At 38.4% G+C, this 22,534-nt stretch overlaps 1 protein-coding gene across 4 annotated transcripts in view; it reads left to right on the top strand.

Annotated features, from left to right (window-relative positions):
* TFDP2 (transcription factor Dp-2) overlaps window positions 1–22,534 on the top strand; it is a 57,199-nt gene that overhangs the window by 3,108 nt on the left and 31,557 nt on the right. For 3 of the 4 annotated variants that reach the window (XM_048314141.1, XM_048314142.1, XM_048314140.1), the window contains exons 2-3: window positions 8,564–8,657; window positions 14,628–14,694. In XM_048314141.1, the coding sequence (XP_048170098.1) occupies window positions 8,616–8,657; window positions 14,628–14,694 (109 nt within the window). In that variant the 5' untranslated portion in view covers window positions 8,564–8,615. The remainder of the gene's footprint in view (window positions 1–8,563; window positions 8,658–14,627; window positions 14,695–22,534) is intronic. The other variant, XM_048314143.1, reaches the window with a different exon arrangement.

The raw sequence follows: 22,534 nt of genomic DNA, 5'->3' as shown, positions 1-22,534 counted from the left end.
CGGTGTGCAGTGATAGTTTCCAGTAAAGGTTGTTACCGACTGTTCAACTTTACTTTTATGCTTTTCAATATTTATAGCATAAAAATCAATCTAAGCAAATCAAACTGCAGGCCTACAATAGTTCAGTTTGCAAGACCATTATCTATGTTAATATATTGTCATATACATAAATAGAATTGTAACAAAAGCACAGATTTTTAGAATATCATACTTCTAGTGAAATACAGAACAGTAATTAAATGAAAAGGGATGACGTTTGGAAATAATTCTTGATCCAGCTATTCACTTAGTACTGTTGAAGAAACTCTTTGCCTTTCAGAACATGGTTTGCAAAATCCACAGCCTACTGTGAAGCCATTTTTGAGGATGTTTGTCTTTACTGAAACCTGAAGTAACTTCTAGATTTTTGCAGCACTGACTTGGTTGCAAAATAATGCTTTAGCCAGTTTACGTCCAGTATTGGCTGTCACTATGGAGCCTAGAACCAAGCTGGGAAAAGATGAGTGTTTGCTTTTGTTAGTATGCTTGGTTGTGAACTGCAGCAATTCAGGTGTTGGCAGAGTTTCATTCTTTCTGACTTGATGATAATGTCTAAAAGAGAAGACAACTTGATTTTTGTTAGCTTCCCAGATCACTTAAGCATGAATTCTAGAAGGGGCTCCTTTAGAGGTGTATTTGAAGGCATTATCCGGAATTGTCACAGCACTGGGATCTTCTTGGTTTACAGCCAGGTTTTTCACAAAACTTCTAAATCTGCTGTTAATTAACATAACCTGTAGAAATAAGCCACTTTATAAAGGTGACGTTGTTTTGCGTGGTTTTGTGTTATTTCAGTCAGTGGGATGTGCCCTGACCACCAGGTTTTACACAAACAGTGGTCAGAGAAAGCAGTGATAGTAGCTGAGACTGTACTTCTATTCCTTGATTCTTTCCTAACAGTGAATGGAATGCCTGTATCCAAAACACAGAATTTTTGTTAACATCTATAGACCAAAATCCATTTGTGAATGTAATTCTGGTCTTGCAGCTTAATTTATATTTTCCTGTGGAGCCTAGGACATGCTCCTCTGTTTAGCAAGGCAGGTTTCTCCTGTTTCATCAGGTTCCTGTTGCTGCCAGATTTGTGTTGGTTTGGGTAGGAATAGCAAATGATTCAGTTGTGGCTTACAACCTCTTTAGTACTTTTCAACTGAGTCCCTCACTAACCTCTGTCAGGTGACTATAACATCTGGCTGGGTAGATGGCTGGGTGTATGGGAAGGCTAATTTGATAGGAATTCATAATCCATTTACCCATGGGTGGTGTTAGCAAATGTGTTCTGTGTGAATAAGGGACCATTTTCATTTACTGTTTTGTTATTGCAAATTTCAGGGGGGAAAAAAAAAGGAAAAGTCAGTAAGAAATTAGCAGGTTGCAACAGGTACACACTTGTCTTTAAGGCTGTGAACTTCCAGTTGTATAGAAGAATTCTTCAACTTGGTAGCAGGTATTATAATGACATTTGTGGGAACTAAAATCTTAAAGCCAATGTATCAGTAGTTGCTCATTAAGGCTTGTGAATGGCAATGCATTGACATACTATAAATCACTTGTGAACTCTAATGGTCATCCAAGAATTATGGTGGTAACATGACCAGTAATTATGGATGAGATTAGAAACTGCAAGTGAAAGTAAGCTTATGTCCTCAGAGTGACATAAGAAACCTATGTGTGCATGGGCTCTCCATTTCTTGGAAGGAAGGAGTTAGGTAACTTCCTTTTGTTATAAACTTGACCTTGAGATTTGAGAAATGTGAGAAATATATTTCTGTTCTCTTAAAGGTGCAATCAAATTATTGTAAACTTCAGTTTATTTAAAATTCAACTTAAAATGGCAAACTTTTTTTAGATCAATAAATTCATATATACAACTGATAAAATTTCAAGCTTTGTATTGATTTGGTAACAGAAGGCTTCCACTCTCTGTCAAAGGCAAATTATTCATCCTGCTTCTTGCTGTATAAGAAATTGAGGAAGCTATGATCTGGAGACAAAAATATCCTTTTCCTAATGGAGTTTTGAAGCATGCACACACCCCAGTGAACTCTTCAAAAGCATGCAGTAGTCTTCGTATAAACAAACCATATCCAACTTCTTGTGACATTTCAATCCATAAGTAAATTTTGAGGGATCATAAATGCTTTTTTTCAGAAATGGAATCATGGTGTGGTTCTGGAAACCAGACTGACCTGGTCAATCAGTGGGTCAAATCTGAGGGTTAGTCCTGTCCTGTGCACAGGCCTGGGTGTCCCCTGGAGCTGCAAGTGGGTTGCAGCATATGGAAAACTTTCTTCTACCCCCTTTCAGCCCCACTGTTGGAATTCTGACGGTATTAGAACTGAACTGGCTCGCTGGGGGGATGAGGTAGGAATGGGAGCTGTTGAGAGCATGCAGCATGGGGAAGGAGTGGAAGAAGTGGATAAAAGTGGAAGATCCCTTTTAGCAGTCTTGGCAGGGGTGGGATCTCAGAGCAGTGCAATATATTTCATGGAATTGTGCCCTTCAGGTAATTTTGTGTGCTGTAATCAGTATTTGTGAGCTTGTGAATCACCAAAAAAATCCCTTTTTGCCTTTGTACCAAATTATAATTAAAGAAGTATGAATTTTTTTGTAACCATTAGCCTTTGGTGAATACTGTCATAATCTTCAATCCATGCAAGAGTAGAGTTAAATAATGGCTTTAAAGTAGAGCAAAGCTTCTAGCAAACTATAAGGAAAATTGAAGAAATATCTACCAAGTCTTCATCATCAAGTTTTTTGTCACACTATAACTTGGTGATCTTTAATTAAATGCAAATGTAAAATTATTTTCAGTTCATTGGATGTTGAGATCCTTCCAGCTGTGAGGTGTAGACAAAAGTATATCTCAGCAGTGTAGTTAAACTTTTCCGTATATTGTCAATGCAGCGATAATTCTGGAAATTATAAAATATCAAAATTAAAACTTACAAAACCAGATTAATATCTAGAGCATTCTCTGATGTGCCATGCAGTGTATGAGCTGGTGGTAGCAAGAAGCTGGTGTGAAGTCTCAGTGGTCAAAAAGATGCTTTTTTCAGTTGAGCTTAATTGAAAGAGGAGCCAGTATATTATTGGCAATGCACAGAAACCATCTTACCAAGGTATTTTGCAGTCATCACATAGATCACTATATTTTTTTCAAATGTCAATCCATTGTGAAAATGAAATTTCTTAAGGCAAAAATGTGTTTGTGAAAATACAGTGTGCTGTTTCCTCTGAAAGGAAGTTGTGCCTGCCTCTTTCCACGGCGGCAGCAGACTCCCAAGGTTGTGCCCTGTATAGTAGTCAGCTATGGGCCAGGAGCCTAGTGAGAGAACAAAAAATGAGCTTATAGAATAGATTGTCTGCTTGAAAAGACCTGCAGCTAAATTTCTGTTAATTCTAAATTAATCTTGGTAGTGATGAAAGTTGTCTATAAAACTCAAAAAGACATTTTGATCACGCTGTAAGTGCTGCATGAATGTTACCCGCTGTTCTGATGTCAGGCCCTACGTACTTTATCTTGAATGACAGTAAGCTGGTTTGGGGAATTAAAAGAGCCTGCAAAGGTTCAAGTGCTTGGGAATTATTCCACATTTAATGTAAAGTTCTCCTTATTTGGACAATAAGAGACATACTTCACCTCACTGATTTTGAAATAAGCCATGAGTGCTGCTCCTATTCTGAGACGTGTAGTTTAGTGCTGGTACTGGCATTGAGCGTGTCTAAGAACATGCCTAAGAAACTGAGTCCCTTGAGGGAAGGAGTATCCAGTTCCAGGTTGCTGGAACTGGGGTATCAGCACTGTCAGGACTGGACAAGCAGCAGAACTTGAGGGTCAGCAGTGCAGTTAAGTGAATGGAGATTTTGAGGACTTTCAGCTAGGAGAGAGTTTGGATCCAGCTTTGGATTTTCTGCCCTTGTCATGTGTTCTTCTCATTCAGACCTGTCTTCATCCCTGGGATTCAGGATATTCAGTAGCCTCCATCAATAGTGCTTTTGCTATATATGTACATATGTACATATATATATGTACAACAGGTATAGTCATATAATATGTACATTGATAGTCATATAATAAGTACAACAGTGAGAGTAAATACAGCAAACAGTGGGAGTAATGGGGATGTAGCATTTGGGATTGAGTCTGAGAGTACTGAATGGGATCCAAGCCACTTGTTGCCTCAGTATTTGCTACATGAAGTCCTTAAGGGGACATTTTTCCTGACATGCTTTTAGCAAACCACACAGGTTGGTGATTCTCCCTTACTGAGATGAAGTGCTACAGTTTATACTCATTGAACTTGCACAAAGGCCTCATCTGTTTTTCCTGGTTTTTTGTACTGTGTAAACTTGAGTCATAGTAACTGCTGTTGCCAGGAGGTGTCAGTTAATTTTTTCTGATGATACACTGGCATTTTGCTCAATCATAACTATCAGATGAGATCTTCACTTTCAAATTAGGTTCACGTGGTTTTATCTTTCGTTTGCATCTCAGTTCAAAGCAGTCATCCTCGTTTCCTTTTTGTGTCATACAGTTGGGAGAACTTCTGTGCTTTGGTTTCATAGGCTGCAGCCTTTTAAGTCAAGTAAAGGTGATTAAACAATGACAGTTTTAAACTGACTACTCTTCTCAAATTATTTTATTTTGTTAAAAACTCATAATATCATTCAGTGATCAAGTCACTTAGATTTCCTTTGTTCAGTCTCTCTAATCACCTTGTCTGTTATCTACTAGGACTTTTTTGAAGGCATACAATTGCTCACAGTGAAAGCTGGAAAAATAAGTTGTTATACCTGCCAGACCTTCATCATACACATCATGGTGGGAGTTCCTTTCAAATGCTTCCTTAGAGCTACTTTCTAACGTTATTTTCAAAATAAAAATTACTGTGTGATAGCTGAAGGTGGTGATGTATTTTCCATCCTGTGTGTGTGACTTGTTGAATAAACACCTTGGTTGGCTTTTTTGAAGAGCTTCATTGAGTGACAAGCTGGATGTTATATCGTATTCCTGTCTCTGGAGTGTACAGGCTAAGTTAATTTCTTGTCTACGTACATAAAGGATAAAACTAGGACTAAATCATCTGAAGAAGACTCAGGAAAAAAGTTGACAAATCAATGGAATCTGCTCAGAGGGATGCAAAATCTGTAATTTAAATGTCAGAAATTTGATAAGAAAGTTGTATTTCTGTTTTGTGGGATACCGGGAAATTATTCTGACTAGTACATACAGGTATTTTCACTAAAATTGTTTTTTTTTAATCTCAGTTTATTCTAAAAGGAGTTAGATATTGAAATGGTTTTAGGAACAAGATGGAGAAACACTTCCTGGGAACAGGTGGATTTCTGATAAGTACTTCATAATTTTGAAATTTTACTGGTCTGAAAACTGAGACACACTGAAGGAGCATATGTGTAACAGGTGGTCTAAGCCATGTAGATGCTGTGCATAAATTAGTGGTTTAAAACTGAGCCTGTACAGATTAATAAGGAGTCTTTTTTGTTACTTTTGTCTTTCGAAATCAGTCTTGTAATACCATAGCTTGAAATTTAGTACTATGGAGAGGGGTATGAAGAGTATAAATTACTTTCTTGTGAAAAGGCTGGTGTTATACAGGTTTCTATGTCTTGAAACTGATCACACTTTCCTCTTAGCTGACCCAGTTACCTGGAATAATTTTCACTTTGCAATACTGTTTACCAAGTAAATGAAAAAAAAGCACTCCTTAGTGATGATGAAAATCATTCTAGTATACTAAAATATCTTTTTTTTTTTTTTTCATGCATTCCATAAAGACTTTGCATCATAACAATTTAGGTAATTGTTCCACTAGTTGTCTTCATTTGTAGATGTTTAGTACTGATGTAATACTTAAATAAATGACACTTTCTGTTGGGAACTGGCCTCTGGCACTGAGGAGGATCTTTGCATGGTGTTGATCTATGTGAAGGTGTGATTTTAAGTACTAAAAAAATTTTAGAAGAAAAACCAGGATAAGTTTGGTAAAGCAGAGAACAGACTGTTATGCTGTCTTAGAGGGGTGATTTAAAAAAAAAACTTTGGACAATAGAAAATGAACATAAGAAGGAATGTAATGTTATTCTGCAGGTAACTGTTTCCTGTTTTGCACTGTTTGTTGCACTGGAATTCAGCTTCAGTATCACCAAAACTTTAGAATAGATCTGGCTTTTAACTTGTAGCGAGAATAGGTACAAATAAAACTCCTGGACTGTTTTGCTGTAGCTAGAGCTTGATTACCTGGGCTTTTGTAAATTTAATGCTCAAACTGTCTTTTTAATGTCAGTGGCATAAGTGATTAGGAAATATGTTCTAGAAGAAGCTGCAACTCAGAGTTTACAAAGTGAGACAGTTTGGTTGGCTCCTTGTACTGTATAATATGTGACCAAAAGGCAAAATTATGAGAGTGGGTTATAAACCAAGGCTTAGCTTGTGAAGGGACAAAGATAGTTCAAATACAGCAATCTTCGTGTCTCATGTGCTCTGGGCTCTGAACCTGTCTTTATGCAGCTTCATTTCAGTAGAAGCCAGCTAAAGAACAAAAAAGGTTGAGTTTTATCTTTTTCTATTTGTGTGGTGCAAGCACATGCAGCAATTGGGGATGAAGAGAATCTCCATTTTGAGGCCATCTGTGTCAGTTCTTTTGTCTGAACCTGACAAGAGGTCATGGCAGATGGTGGGGTCACAAAGTCTGGCTTCTCGGGCTTGACAAAATGTGTTCATAAAGCTGGAAGAATACCAACTGTTCATACTGGCTGAAGAACATTGTGGCAAAAGACTGTAAGTTTATGGACAATACCTTCTGGATCACTAAGCTTGACAGCAAATAACTTGTCAAAGATGAACCTAGTTTGCTTATGTGTAAATGAGTTAAAACTGCTTAGCAAATGTGTTCTTAACTACATTTTATTTCAGTAAATTACTTGTAAAGCCTCTTAAAGAAGGAGAGGGAGGTCAGACTACAATATCAATTTTGGCCAGAGCTCCAGATGATGTATTTGGAGAGTTCATCTGGAAGGGTGAGAAATGTGGAAAAAGAACAGGCACAAAGATCATAATTTTCAGATGCATTGCAAGGATTCAGTATTTGCTCTTTGCCATGACCTCTGTAGCTGTTATGACTTCAGGTTTCAAGATTACTACCAGATCCAGTAGCCCCTTTCCCCAGGATGGGAATAGATACCTCTTAGTAGTATCTTCTCTGAAGCCAGAGAAAAATTCTTATTATTTTCTTGGATGTTTTGTGGTGAAACTAAAATGTACAAGTTTTCACAGGAGAATGTCTTAGTAGAATTGTGTGGTGTTCACATGCTGGAGTAACTGCTTAATTATGGCTTAATATGGCAATAAAGGGAGGCACTAAGGAAGATAAGTACAACTCAGTCAACAGGAAGTGGAGGACACCTCTAAGTTGAATAAAATGGTTTTCCTCTAACAGTTTAATTGATATGATATCAGAATAAACCAAGAAATGTATAGAAACAGCCTAGAATTTAAAATTCCCCTGGATTGTCCAAAACTACTAAAGCAGTGATGGGATGTGATGGTAGAGTTCCTCATTAGTTACACACACTACTGAAACAATCCCTGGCACTTTCCTGAAGACATGAAGACATTGGCCATTCTCAAACGTCACATAGGTTAAAATACAGAGGAAATGTCATGAATTGCACCCTGCTTTTGTAGCTGGTGAGTTCTGCTGTAAATGGTCATGAGTCTTATTTGATAAGTAGCTGATGTGTTTTCCTAATTTTACTGAATTTATTTCCACACTTGAAAGTGTGAGCAGTTCTCTCTCTCTTATTCATCCAAATGCAATTCAAATGTCTTTTGTAGTCCATTTTTTAACTGCTAGTAGTACTTAGAAAGTACTTTCACAGTACTTAGAATTTACTTGACAAAATGTTTATCTTTAAAATGGTTTGTGCTGACTGTGTTGATTTGTAACTTTTCTTCTGTTTTCTGTTAGACTTGTGGAAGCTTTCATTTAAAAAATAAGTCACTTTAAAGTATTTTTTCGTATACCAAAATTTTTGTCTTTTCCTGGAATTCTAATATTATAATTCTAACTACACAAGTTTAATTTAAAAGCATGAAAATATTTAAAAGATGAGGTAGAGCTGAATTGTTTTTTTCTTGTGCGTTTCCTAAAAATTCTGAATGTTTTCTGTATGTATACAGTTCATTAAAAGCTTTCTCTGTTGTTGGTGGCTAAAGAGACAGTGGAGAGAAGTAATTCACTTCAATTTTTAAAGCCAATCTGCATTAGATGCAAAAGATTGCATGGTTTTAATTACAAAACTTTAGTAATGATATAACATGGTTTACTAGCACAATAATGTAGCTAGGCCTTGATGTAAGTTGGGCCTTTATATATAGGATTTCATCTCTGCCTGTTCCAAGCAATGTATATTTTTAGTATCTGCAAAACATGAATATTGTGGTAATTATTTTATCAAAAGCTTGGCTTTCAAATAAGATATTTCATTAACTTTCTTACAGGATGTTCATTTTAAAGATTCTGTGAAGATGAAAAGGGATATCTTATGGCTTTATGAAGTATAAAGCAATACTGCCTGACATGACGGCAAAAAATGTAAGTATAACTCTTCAACATGTGTTACTTTTCATATTGGCATTCTGCCTGTCACTTCTGACTTCCAGAATTTTATGGACAAATACAAGAAACTTCTGACTTCCAGAATTTTATGGACAAATACAAGAAATCAAACACAAAGACCTTCAAATTAAAAAATCTTGTGTGATTTTTGTATACCACAAATGTATACCTCATCATCTTTTGTAATATTTTGATAAACTTAGACTGATTAGAAGCTTTTTAAACATGTGGAGTTTACTCAGTTGTGGGTCAGGTCAATAACTGAGGCAATGCTTTATGCTGTTTTCGTATTGATCCTTCCAGGTCCCTTCCAACTTGAGATATTCTGTGAGTCTGTGATTCCTCTCACATTGCTCCAAACTTAGCTGAAAGCTGCTCATCTTGTTTAACCTTCTCACCTTTGCACCTGTGTAAAATCCTTCTACTGAGTCTGAGTCTCAAATCTCAAGAAAGAATAGAAAGACTGCATATTACTTTGCTAATGTTGGTACACTCCTGGTTTCTAGAAGACTGAAGGCCTTCTTGTTTCTTTGCTTGCTCATTAACCATCCTGTAGAGGTGTCTCGGGGCTCTGTATTTGACTCCTCTATCCTGTGTTCTGAGGAAGCTTATGAAATGTCTTAACATCCTGACCTTAATTTTTTGCCTAATTAGCTGTGCTTCCTGAGGTAGACAGTTTGTATAGAGAACAGTTCTGATTAAGCCTGGTGATCAGTGAATTGAGTATGACTTTGGGCCCTGGGCAATTTGCCTTTTGACTGCCTTTGACAGGGCATCCTGCAGTCTAGTTAAATCTGAGCAGGTTTAGGAAACAACACCACCATAGGAGTGCCCCACAGTAAAAGTGCAGGTAGCCTAGGATGGTGCTCTGTTCAGTAGCTGCAAAAGGTTTTGTGCATACTGGGTTAGATTGCTACCAAGGACATAGTTTGGTTAAATTAATTCTCAAGTGTTGGAAATTTCTGTTTGCTTTATTAATAGCTTCATTTGGTGTGTAGTTCCAGGCTTCGAGGTGTCTTATATCTCACTTTTTGATTCAAGCTTACCAAGACACAAAATAAATTGATGTGTATATTCAAAGCCCTTTGCTTATTATTTCATAGGTCATATTCAACTCTAGTACAAATAAGTAATTCTACTGATGTATGCGGGACAGCTGCACAAATCCAGGTCATTTGTGGCTTTGACCTTTTGTTCGATGCAGTCAAAGGATAAATACCAATCCCAGTAAAATCTCTGAAGTGTTGTGTAATAGTCATAGAGTGGCATGGGTTGGAAGGGATTTCAGGAGGCCATCTACTCTGGTGCTTTGTGCAAAGCTCTTTGACACTGGAACCCAGTTGCTTGGTGCTTTGTTCAGAGCTCCATCAGGGCTTTGGGTTTTGAAAATCTCTGAGGACAGTTGTGAGATTCAGTCTGGGTAACCTACTCTTGTGCTGAATATAGAAATATGATTTTGTTGTTTACTTCAGTGCTGTGGTTACTTTAGAGAAGAAATATTTTATTGGTATGCGTGCTTTGAAATTTTGCATATCAAACTCATGCAAACCTAGTCAGATACCTAATAAGTATGGGTTTATTGTAATAAAAATCAGCTACTGTGGTGCAGATGAATGTAGGACTCAGTTTTCATGTTTACCTGTTCATGTGGGGGTCATATGCTTTCTGTCTTTATTGGTAGCACTTCTTTGGGTTTTCCCAACCTTGGTTACACAGAATTGCACACTCAGGGCAATAGTGTCAGCCCTGGTGTTTCCTGATGCTGTTAGAAGGCCATAATGCTTCTGAATTTGCAGAGTTGCAGGGTTTAGTTTCTGTATATATCTGGGGGTTTCTGCAGGTCAAAACCTGTTTCAATGTAAGGTTAGTGTTTGTTACAGTGTCAGAAATGGTTTAGTGATCTGCAGAGTGAGTTGAGGGAGACAGCTTTTTTTGTGAGAGTATTTCCATCTTTTTTCCTATATGTTGAAGGATCAAGTAAAGAAAACTTTAAACTACTGGAATTTGGGCATCTTCCAGGAAACTCTTGAAGGGCACATATCTTCTGTCAAATGTGCACAGCAGGAAGCTGCCATGTCTGCGTTCTGAAATCACTGCCCCTCAGCTGGGCACGTCTGTGCTCCTGCTGCATCACAGGCACGTGCAGCTATGGCTGAAAAGGCTTTTCATCTTGCAAGAAGCTGTGTTGAACAACCTTCTGCCCAAGGAAGCTTGTGCTCCAAGCACGTGCCAGGATGTAGATTGAATGTGTATGCAAGAGGAATAACGTTCCCCATCGCTGTTTTTCCTTCCTGACTTTTTGAGTGTGTGGTAGGAAAATTATCCAGGCTGGGCTCACTGCTCATTTTCTTTAAATGCAGGACCCTTTCTGGTATCTGCTTGTGGAATATTGTTTATGGGTAATTTGACCTTCTTTAGAAAACTAATCCAACCAAAGAAGCTATGAATAATAAAATGTTGAATAAAAGTTACATATTCTCTTGGGAAAGAGGTGTTCATGTGCTTACCATATACATTGTACCCAGATGTAATTCAAATCACCCTGTCGAGTTGGGTTATTTCATTCTTTGCTTATATGATAAAATGTGTTTTTCTTGCCTGTTTTGTATCTCCTTTCCCATCTGTCCTTCAGGTAAGAAGACACCAAAACAGTACTAACAAATGGAGAAAAAAATGAGCAAATTCTCATCGTAAACTTATTTTTAGTTTCGTTTACCCAAACAAATTTTTAGTTTCAGTACTCAAACAAATGATTAACATGACTTAAGCAGATTTTTTGAATGAGACTGTTAGTTTTGATTGTGAAGTTATTTGTCACTGCTTCTCAAAGGGTGGCTGTCTTGCCATAGGTCAGGGCAGTTAAATGGCTGCAATAGTTCTCCTTTCACATGTCAGCATGGAAGAAAGTTTAACTGCTGAGGTTGGTCACAGAGATTTGCCCAGCCGAGCAGTAGAGAAGGCTGGCAAGCTACAAGAGCTGCTCATGGCAGTTGGCCCCATCCAAGACTCTGATTGTGACTCTTTTTCTTCTTTCCCCTCACCCTGTTTGGAAACTTAGTCACCTAATAGGAAAGGCAAACAAACCTCAAAGATAGTTAGGAGTATGCAAAGGCCTGCCAAATCCTTTCTTCATCTTCTGTCATGGCTGGATTCCTCGTGCTGCAGATGGACAGACGCAGCAGTCCAGCTCCTGCCATGCCGAGTAATCCAGACACTCTGGGCCAGTGTTAAAAAGCAGAAATATCACACGAGCAGAACAAAAAGTAACAAATGATACCAGTTAAGCATAGGATTGTTTGCTGGTTTCAGTTTAGGAGTTGTTACGGTACAAGATTCCCAAAAGCAGTGGGTGGTCTGTCTCAGATAACAACATGGCCTGGGATCTCTTGAGGACTGAGATGGAATCCTACAAAGGTCTTGTGGTGCTGCAGTATCGTAATGTTGCATCACACATTGCTGCTTCTGAGGGCTTAGTTGGGATCATTCTTCTGCAAGGCAAACAAATTCCTTTAGATCTGCCACATTTCTCACTTAAGTTCTCATGAAATTCAAGTTGGTTGTCAAGCTCTTCTAAACTTAGATACAAAGATTATAAAATTGAGAAAAGTGCTACTCATTATAAATGTGCTGCTAGGACCATTGTAATGAAAAGAATGTATTTCTGTGCAAACTGAAATTTTGCAATTTTGTGTCATTTGGATCACTGAAGTATGACATACACACAAAAAAAACCCCCTCAAGTACTTTGTTGCATTTCCTTCTAAATCTTTCAAGAGTTAAACGTAAAAGTTAGAATTTTCATTCTGTCACTGCATATGTACATCGTCTTCAGTGTTTGAGTAAAACACTGATCTGACTCAATAGGGAAATGTACGGTTGTAAATCTAGAGCTGAATGTTTAACTGTGAACAAATTTCAGTGCTGTCTTGGAAGATGTTCTTTGTAATTCTTATCCATTCTCTTGGAATGAGTTGAGGCCTGTAAACTAACTTGATCTTTATCCCTGTGGACCCCTGTTCTTTCTCTGAATTTAAAATTTCTCCCATTTGTGTTGTTCTAGTTGCTGCAGAGGCAGGCAGGGGTCCTGGGGAGAAGCTGACACTGTTGTTTGTGTGTTGTGGTGTGATCCAGCAGTGCTGCCTCTTCCCTCCCCTTGGCTGGGTGCTGGAATGGCCTTGCAGTGCTTTACACTGTGCAATTACTAACCTCACCAACCTCTCGGTTAAACATCTCCTTGAGAATACATCTTCAGTGTAAGGAACCACAGTGGGCCCTTACCACACGAGCTTTCCTTGTGCCCAAGCACCCGGGAGGAGGGATCCTAGAATGCTGCTCTTTTCTGTGTGGATCTGCTACCAAGCCGTGCTAGGAGACGTTTTGCGTTTGCTTTCATGTCTTCCTCCCTTCGCCCTGCTCCAATCCGGGCGTTCTCGCTCGGGCGCTCCCCAGCCCCGCTGCATCGCTGCTGCACCGCTGCCACCTGCTGGGAGACAGCCCGGGAATGGAAGGGAAAATGGGACACCTCTCTTTCGACACAGCCTCTGGGGATACACCACAACAGCCCAAGCGTCTGAGAGTGTAGGAGAGTCTAGTTGGGTGTGCCAGGAAAGGCAGGAAAGATCAAGTCTGATACTGACAATGCTTGAGATAAACTGAGGAACTGTACTGAGCATCTCCAAGGGCTTGTTTATAGAAGCACATAACTGAGCTCGTTTGGGCAGTGTTTTACAATCAGAGTACTGCAGAAACAGTTGATCTTCTTACGTGTCTCCTGATGGGGAAAAAACCGTAATAGAAGTATTTTCAAGAGTTTGTCATGATGCTGTGTGTGGATTTTCCCCTACAAAAATTATTTGCTGAATCCAAGGTCTCTAATCAGAATTGAGAGACTGAATGCTTACATTAGGAATTCTTTTGTCCTGCATAGTTTATTTTAGTTATGTTACTACTGTTTAATTGGCCTAAAATTAAATGATGCTCTAAGTTGAGTATATTAAAATTCTTAAAGTGGCCCTAGCATAGGTTCCATTATTGCTACATACATCTGTAAAGTAAAGCAAAATGTTTGATCCTTCATCATATGATTGTCTTCTTTTAACTTGGATACCGGAACCCTTTGTCTCAGTGATTTACAGAAGTACTCAAATTTTATAATATTTTAAAAAGAGGTTTTGCAATATTTAGCTTAATTGCCTACTGCTCCAACGGGGCTCAGTCCCTCAGTGCTTATCACAGCTTGGAAGCAGAACAAGATGCTTTGTTGAACAAAGGTGGTGTGAGTATGAAGTGCTGAAACTGCAAACTGCCTTACCATTACTGCTGTTGCTGTGCCCATTCCCTGTTAGCTGCTGGGACATGAGGGACTTTCCATCTCTTCCCTTCTTTGTCCAGGAGCTGTCATCTTGTATTTTTTTATACAAGCTACACCTTCCTTTGCTTTGTGTGCACGCCACAGTCTGAGTTGCACTATTCTGTATAAGATTTAAGTTTTTCATGTCTCCAGTAACTTACCCTCATTAAATCAGCATATCTGAACACTAGGAAATGTATTTAAAATGCATCAACAGTCACATCTCAGACCTGTAGACTGTGCAGCTTAGTACTGAGGCAACTGGACATGGGCAGATTTCTGTTGTGTTATTGGTGGCAGCGGCTCCCTTTGACTTGGAGGGGACAGTGCCTTACACCATAATAGCCAGAATGGGCTGCTTGGGTCAGGGTGTATTTTAGGTAACAACTTAGTTAAAAGTAGAGTTTGTCTTCATATATACACAGTAAAAGTCCTGGATATCTTGCCTTGAGTCTCATGCTCTTGTTAGACTCTGCTGTCCATGGGATTATGGTGTTTCATAATGCAGAAAGTTGCTTTCATAATATTGTTAGTTGCATATTAGAAAACATAGAAAGGTTTGTCATATTTTAAGACTTCAAAAATGTTTTGTTCAGGTTGGTGTGACTTCCACAAATGGAGACTTGAAAGGATTTATAGATCAGAACCAGAGTCCAACAAAAGGTAAGAGAATTCTATTTGATACATACCTTATGACTTATTTCACTGGATATGGTTGATTCACACTTGGGATACTCAGAATTAAAATGTTTACAATGTATTTCATACATCTCCACTGGTAGTTGTTTATTACTGACATGCAAAGATGGGAAGGTCTTCAGATTTTCAGAGGGGGAAAAAAGGTGCAGTAAAAATAATAAGAGAATAAAATAAGCCCTTTTTTTCATTCCTTGATAGTGAATAATATGCTGAATTTCCTGATTTATACCCCACCCTTAAAGTTCCCTGACTTTGTTGTAGTCAAAATGACAGAGAAGGTTAAGCATGTTGTCATACTTTTAAATGTTCTGCACAATTTACAATAATAATTATATTTTGTCCTATCCTGTTTTGTCTTAGCACTTCAAGATTAGTCACTTTTGACTGAAAAAAAATTTATGATCAGTCGTAACAGCTATGGTGTTCCAGTAAAATAAACCCCTTATCTATACTAGAAAACTCGAGGATTTGCGATTCAGGAAACATTTCAATCAACCTTTCTAAGTAAATACTGATTTGCTGTTATCCACTGCAATAACCCAATGCATGTAAGAGCAGGAAGGATGATTTTTGGCTCATGCCATCAAACCTAAGAGACTGAAAAAATGAGACAGTCTAAACAGAAAATGGCTGGAGCTACAGTATCTTCCTAGTCCTCTGAACTTTGCAGAACATGACAGACTGATTGTAGGCCTTTGAGAATTATTTATTGCACACTGGTGAGATAATTGCACTTTGTGCTTCATTGCTTTGTGATTATTGTGTCATGATGCTAGAGAAAAAGACTAAGTGCAACATTTTCAAATAATTTCTGAAACAAGCAATTGATTTGTGCAGAAAATAACTGAATAACTTTATAAAGCATAGGTCATTACTGTTAGGAATATCCCAATCACCCATATCCCACTCTTTATCAGATTTTGCTTCTGAGATAATGGATGCATTATTACCTCCATTTTTGTATATTTTATAAAATGTTACGATCTAATGATTTAATTTTTTTTTTTAACCTTGAGGTATAATTAAAAATTGTTGACATCTCTATTGAGATATAACATCTTGTTCACAATGGCTTACTCTTAGAGAATCAAATATTCTGTACAAGCTGGGGAAACTGTTATAGATACAGCCAATATCTAAGCTGTCTTTTACTTTCAATCTAAAGTATCCTTTACTTATTTCTTTTGGCATGTTCACTGTTGGACTCTGGAAATTAATGGGTGGGAGGGGAAGAAACTCCAAAAAGGCATTCAGATCCACTATCTCTTAACAGGGCTTTGTGAGCTTCCTAGTGAAGGCAGTTTGTATTTTTTTAATCCATTATTTAAGTTAAATAATTTGCTATAGTAAAAATAAAGGCAATTTATTTCTACATATCTGGGCCTATTTATAATGTGTCTTCATAGTATTCTTAGACTGAAGCATGATGGATTTATAATATGTTCAAGAACAAAGGAGAGACACCATTTGCTCTAATGAGAACCTTCTTGAAAGCATCAGATTTCAAGTTCTAGAAATTTTTGCTTAGAAAAATTGCATTTTTCTGTTCTTTCCAAAAAGGTAATTGTGGTGTGTGTTTATTTGTTACTTGCCTCTAGCACAAACAGTATTGCATTAATGGAACACTTCGGATTCCAGTGCTGAACCTTGAGCACATAGAAAATTCCTTGCAAAATGTCTTCCTTTTTATTAATGAACCCTGATAATTTATTTTTCTGTGAAATCTGTTGGGAAATTCTAGCTTTACTGGGTTTAATTTTGAAAAATGCTGGACTGCTCTAGATAAGCCACTGCCGTGTCCCTTTGCGTGGTAACAGCAGCCTGGGTCTTTGAGGCTGCTGTTTCAAACTGCAGGAGAGTGTCTTGAGACACCGAGTCAGCTGTTGCTGTTTCTGTACTCACACAAATACTGCAGTCTCCTTCCACAGCTTTACCACCACGAGATAATCATTGTGTTGGGGAAACTTTCTGTCTTTGTCTCACTTAAAATGCCTAATCAAAGTAGATGATCACTTGACCCTTACACACCAAAATGGCTTTCTCTGCTTTTCTTCCATTCACAGGCTCAATTTTCAAAATCTCCTTTCTCCACAAGTTTTTCCCCTGAACCATCTGAGGGAGTTACTCTGTTGCTGCCGTTGCACTGTTTGTGTGATTAGGCTCCATTTGTCTTTCCCACCATTACCTTTAGTGTCCTTTACCTTTATGGTCCACACACAGCCTCTGGGTGTTTTCCTGGTTTATTTTGCTACAGGAGAAGTTAATGTTCACAGACTGCTTAGGTATTGCAATCTGATCTGTAAGTCTTAGAGTACTGCTGTGTCACTTTTGCTGATTTTTAAATCGGAATTAATGTTTCTAAATAGGTTGACAGGTTGTTTGGTTTATTTGGGAGTTCAGTTTTCTTATTATTGCTTGTTTCGTGTGTTTGTTAGTGAATATTGTCATCTTCTTGCTGCAGCTTGTTTTGATTCGGGCTTTTTAGAATACTTTCAGTATTTGTGTTTTTATTCCTTCCATAGATGATGTCTAGGGGGAAAAAAACCATTTCTAGTACCCAGTGTATCTAAATGCAATGCAAATTGACTAAGGAATTTGATATTTTAAATGTGATGATTGTAGAATCAAAGCATATACATCCAAATTTGTAATCCTCATAAAAAGACTTGCTGCCTAATTCTGAAGGGAACTAGATTTTCTTCCTACATGTGCCTAGAAGAAATTTCACAGTGCTCAGTAGAGCACTTCGTTTAGTGAACAATTCTAGTTCAACAGACAATTCTCTTCCCTACATTTGTTACCTTTAACTCGTAGGTAACAGGCTCTTTTGGCTAAAAGCTGCTCCATTTGGAGCTTGTTTCTTCTGCTTGAAATGAATACTCATTTCAATCTGAGAGGGAATGCCACATGCAGATGGCTTTTGACTGATGGCCAGGGTACTCACCTACTGGCAGGGACTGCTTGTGCAAGGACCACAATTGAGTAAAATATTTTAGTAGTCCATGCATCACAGTCAGGATATCTCCTTTCTGAAAGTCCTTTTCACCTAGTCTTTGATATAGTAGATTCTTACAGTTACAGTCAAAATTGCTCAGCTGTGGCTGGCTGGGCTGGCCGTGCTTCATTTCCTTACCTGAAATTACTAGCGATTGAAATTATTCCTGTAGGAGAGCTGCATTTTAATTCTCCCAGACAGAAAAAAATGGCTCTGGTTCTCACTGTTTAGTAAATTAATATTCTTGGGTTGCTGCATGGAAAAGAAATTCTTCCTCTCAAGTTTTGGAGAACAGAGATGACTGTTTGTAGCCTTGGGGATAGATCTGTATGAATGTGCCAGGTATTCTCCTAGTTTTCCATCGTGGACTGTGCCTGTTGGTAGAAACTCCTGGGAGGATCCATGCTAACAAGGCTGATGTGCTCCTGGGTGTCAACAGAACTTTGGTGCCCGGTAAGGTTGATTAATAGGAACTGCATCCATCATTCAGTCAAAATCCTGGCTTTTGTGGCAAAATGCCTTTGTGGAGTTGGCTCATTCTGTTAAAATGATTAACTATAATAGTTCAAGTTAGTCCTCAAGCTGGTGTAATTAGATTTGTGAATGAGAAGAATAGTGGCAGCTGTACTGTGGGTTTGGGGTAATTGTTGCAAGCTGTGCTGAATTGAACCAGACATGATGAAGCGTTCATGTTAAAAAGTTGCAAGTGTAACTGGGAGGATTTAAAAGTTAATCTGTTGGGAGACACTCCCAGTCACTAAGTTACATGCTCAGTAATCCGGTTCATATCTATTACAAAAATGGAAAATGAAACAGTTTTTCTGGTGATTCCAAGCAGAGGGCGTGTCTGCGTTATCCTCTGCCCCATAAAACCACCCCCATGCACAGGGATATGTGCAGCTTTCAGGGCTCCCTGGCAGCTTAGAGAGTCCCAAGACTCCCTGATCTGTTGGAATTGCCTGGGTGTGAAATTCTGTGATAAAATCAAGCTTTGCATCAGATATCACTTGAAAACTCATGTTAGTGGTCAATGAGTCGTCATCAGCCCCTGCAGTCTGCGGGCACTGCTGCCGTAGCTGCACAGCAGAGTGGGGATGGCTGGATGGAACAGCCTGGTGATATCTCGGGATACCAGCATGGATGCCAGGGCACACCTGTGCACGGGGCAAGAGGAGGCTGCCCTAGGGCAAGTGGGACTGGGCACATCTTCTGCTGCTGGGGCCTTAGGCACAGGATTCTTATCTTAAAATGTGTAGTGTAGACTCACACAATGGTTTTGAGGAATCCTGCTGTCCTTAGTTAATACTTCTTTGTTACTGTGTCCCCAGTTCCTGTGAGTTTACACGTTGTTCTAAGTTTACTGCTGTGGAGGGAAAAGGGACTCCAGCCATAGAGCACCAATCTTGCAACAGGTTCCATGAGGAAGGAGCCATTAATCATATCATAGCTGCAGAGAGCTTGCTTTGGGTGGAAATCTTCACTTCTAATACAACTGCACAATGAACTTTTGTTTCAATGCATCTTTTTATTACACAGTACCTATCTTTTACTAAGTCCTGACAGGGCTGGTATTTTAAAAACTTAGTGCACAGGGCTGCTGTAATAGAAGTACTTCATTGTATGCTTGAAGAGATCTGCTAAAATGACCAAGACATCAGAAGCAGTTATCCACAGTCCTATGCCTGGTAATTTCAGATTCATAAGCTCTTAACTCCTGTAGATTTGTCTCAAACTGAACAGTAAAAGACAGAATATGTACTACTCAGTGTAAGCCTGAAGTACACTGAAAAACTGTCTGCCCCATTTTATTTTTTTCTTTTCTACAGATCTCTGATTTCATCTATTTCTCGATATGTATGTGCTTCTACAGGCTATGGAATTTTTAAAGTTGTGTTTGTAGCCCAGTAATTTTGTGCAATGAACAAATGAAGAAAATTTACCAAGAAAATACTTGTGTACTAAAAACATGATAAAAATTCAGTTTTTCTATATGCTTTTATAATAGTGATCTTGGAGATCAGTAAATATCTTAGTGTAACAGAGAACCCTGAGGACATATCACATATGGTATTGCAAAATATCCTAATGGACTGCTGATATCTCGCAACTCTGAACTGGGGTTTTTGCCATCACTGTCAAGCTATAGGCTGTATTATTAAAAATGGCTGTTCACTGAGACACTTTAAAAAGGTGGACATTTGTTTAGAATTCTGAATATGAAATCCAAATTACCAACACTTCCCTGGTGTTTTGTTTGAAAATTCAAAGGCTTTTTTTGTTGATGTATGTTTTGTGTGTAACTCCAGCTGGTTGGGCTGTGCTCCCTATCAGCCATGGTCTCCTTCAAACTGGCTGTGACAGAGTCTACAGATTCTCCAGTTGACATTGTTTCTGATTATCTGTGCAGCTAAGCTGCAGACCTAACAGATTTAGTTATACAGGCAAAGAAATCACTAAAATCTCTTTAGCTTCATATTTGTATAGGAGTGCATGTTGTTTATGTGAAATTAAGCTATTTAGGGTGGCACATAATGATTTAAAGTGAGTCTTGTGAGCATGTGAGTAAACATGTACATAAACATGAATAACTTTATCTGTGACTGCTTGAAGTTGAAGATCATTTAAATTGAATTTTTCTTTGTGTGTGCCAGTAAAATTATTGTACAAATGCTAGGAAGAATAATAGTTATGTAGCGACGATGGCTTTCTAAAGTATGAAATAATAGCAACACTGGTTTCTTCTCCCCGAGAAGCAACAATAGTGGTGACTGAAGGATGGGAAAATAATTTAATGTAGAAGCAAAGTGCTTTTGTTTTGAAAGATATATATGTCCACTGGCAGATTTTTATTCTGAATTTGCTTCAGTACCAAGGAGGCTCAGTTTGGGATGGCTTTCTGTGTATTGCAGTTAAAGCCTCTCGATGAGAGTTTTAAGTGAGTTTCTTTCCCATGTGCTTGGTTTTCCATAGGTAAATGGGAATAATGACACTGACCTCCTTTGTGCCTTGAAAGTGCTGCTGAGAAACATTATATAAGAATTGAGGATTATTATACAAATCATTCGAGTTTGATCCATCTGTGCTGACCTTTTCTGTCCGTGCAGTGAGATTACCGTGACTCAAGGCTGATGGGTCTCATTGTGTTCAGCTTATCACTGTACTCACTGCTCTTGTGCCCTGGGACATAAATCAGTGTAATCTTTTTTGTCCCCAAATGATGGGTGTTATTAACACTTGGCATTTATTTAGAATTTGGTCATTTTTAAAGCCTTTACAGTTGCTTTGTGATAGTATATATAGTTACTTTGATGATATTTCTGCTTTCAGTTGAATCTGTTGAATGTTTTGTGGCATCTACTTCCTCCTAAATATAATAATATAATACTACAATGATATAATACTATAATGATATAATAATAATATTTGAAGCAATTGAGATTCAAATGAGTATCTGGACCATGATGCTATTTTGAAAAAAAGAAAATGGTAGGGAGGAATATTTATAATTGATAAAACTTTCTGTTTACTATTTTTTCAGCTGCTGACAAACATATAGAACAACCTCTTACTGTGAAAAATTTGGTTCTTCTTTCTTCCTGGCCATTGTGGATAAGAAATACCTCACTCATAAAAACAAACTGGTTCTTTTCAATCCTATCTATATTTTAAAATCTACACATTCACATATTTATATTTGCTAATGAAGAAATTTAAAAGTAAGAACAAGGGCAGGGAAACATTTCTTTGAAAACTTGGTCAACTCTTAAGGTTGTTTTGACAGTACTGCTGCCAAATGAGGGATTTGTGTAGGGATTAGAAGATGAAAATCTTTTTTATTGACAGTAACTCTAGCCAAAAAGACATTTAAACACACACCATATGTAAGCAACTGTCTTTTTAAAATCAAAATCAAGTCATTTGAATGACCCTTGTATTCACTGAAGTTGCCCCATAGGTGCCCATGTTCTTTTATCCAGGGAGCCATCTAACTGAAGGCACAGTGCAGCAGTAGCTGCTAATTAGTGGTTTATTAGTGGCTTTTCCAGGACTGCTCAGTAAATCTGGTGGGTTTGTGTGGCTTTGGCCATGGGTCTGCCTGTGTGTGTGAGGGAAGTACATCCATACAAATGTTCAAAGCTATTGCAGGTGCAGCTGGATCACATGGATACCAGTCTGTGTAGTGCATGCTGAGAAAGAAACAAGCTGTGCCCAGTGATGGATGTGGTGGCTGTGTGCGTTGGCTGTGCTGCTGTGCTCATTGTCCAGTGCTGTGAGCCCCACATGGCCACTCTGGCACTGTGAAACATGACAGCCCAGTGCCTCTTGCAGGCTGGGAAGTGTAGCTGGAGACAACTCTCTTGTGTAGCCCTGTGGTAAAATAGCTGGGAGCCAAGACTGACATTTCACAATTTTACTGCACTTGGCCATGTGACCTTATGCTGTAGGCACCAGAGAAAGTAATTTATTTCTTTTCCCTGGTAAGAAAAGGGACAAGGAAAAATAGTATAAGAGCTGATCTTGGAGATAATAGGGTCAAAAGTTTCAGTTGCAGCAGAAAAGAGGAAAATTCCTACAGCAGTTCTGGGAAGTGACACGTCATTGATGGCAACAGTCTGGAATGAGGGGAGAGACTAGGTTTTGATGGAATATGCTGGCACAACTTGGGAAATCCTGGGCAAAATCCTCTCACAAAAGTAGAACTGACAAGTGAGAGAACTATTTTGGGCTCAAAATGGGAACACAGTGTATGTAAATCATTAATTACTGTCTTGTGCTCTCTGGCACCACCTTACAAAAGATGTTTCATAA

This window comes from Corvus hawaiiensis, chromosome 10 (assembly GCF_020740725.1).
Source record: "Corvus hawaiiensis isolate bCorHaw1 chromosome 10, bCorHaw1.pri.cur, whole genome shotgun sequence".
NCBI classification, from domain to species: domain Eukaryota; kingdom Metazoa; phylum Chordata; class Aves; order Passeriformes; family Corvidae; genus Corvus; species Corvus hawaiiensis.
Note: the sequence above shows the minus strand (reverse complement) of the source record. Positions and strands in the feature narration are given on the sequence as shown.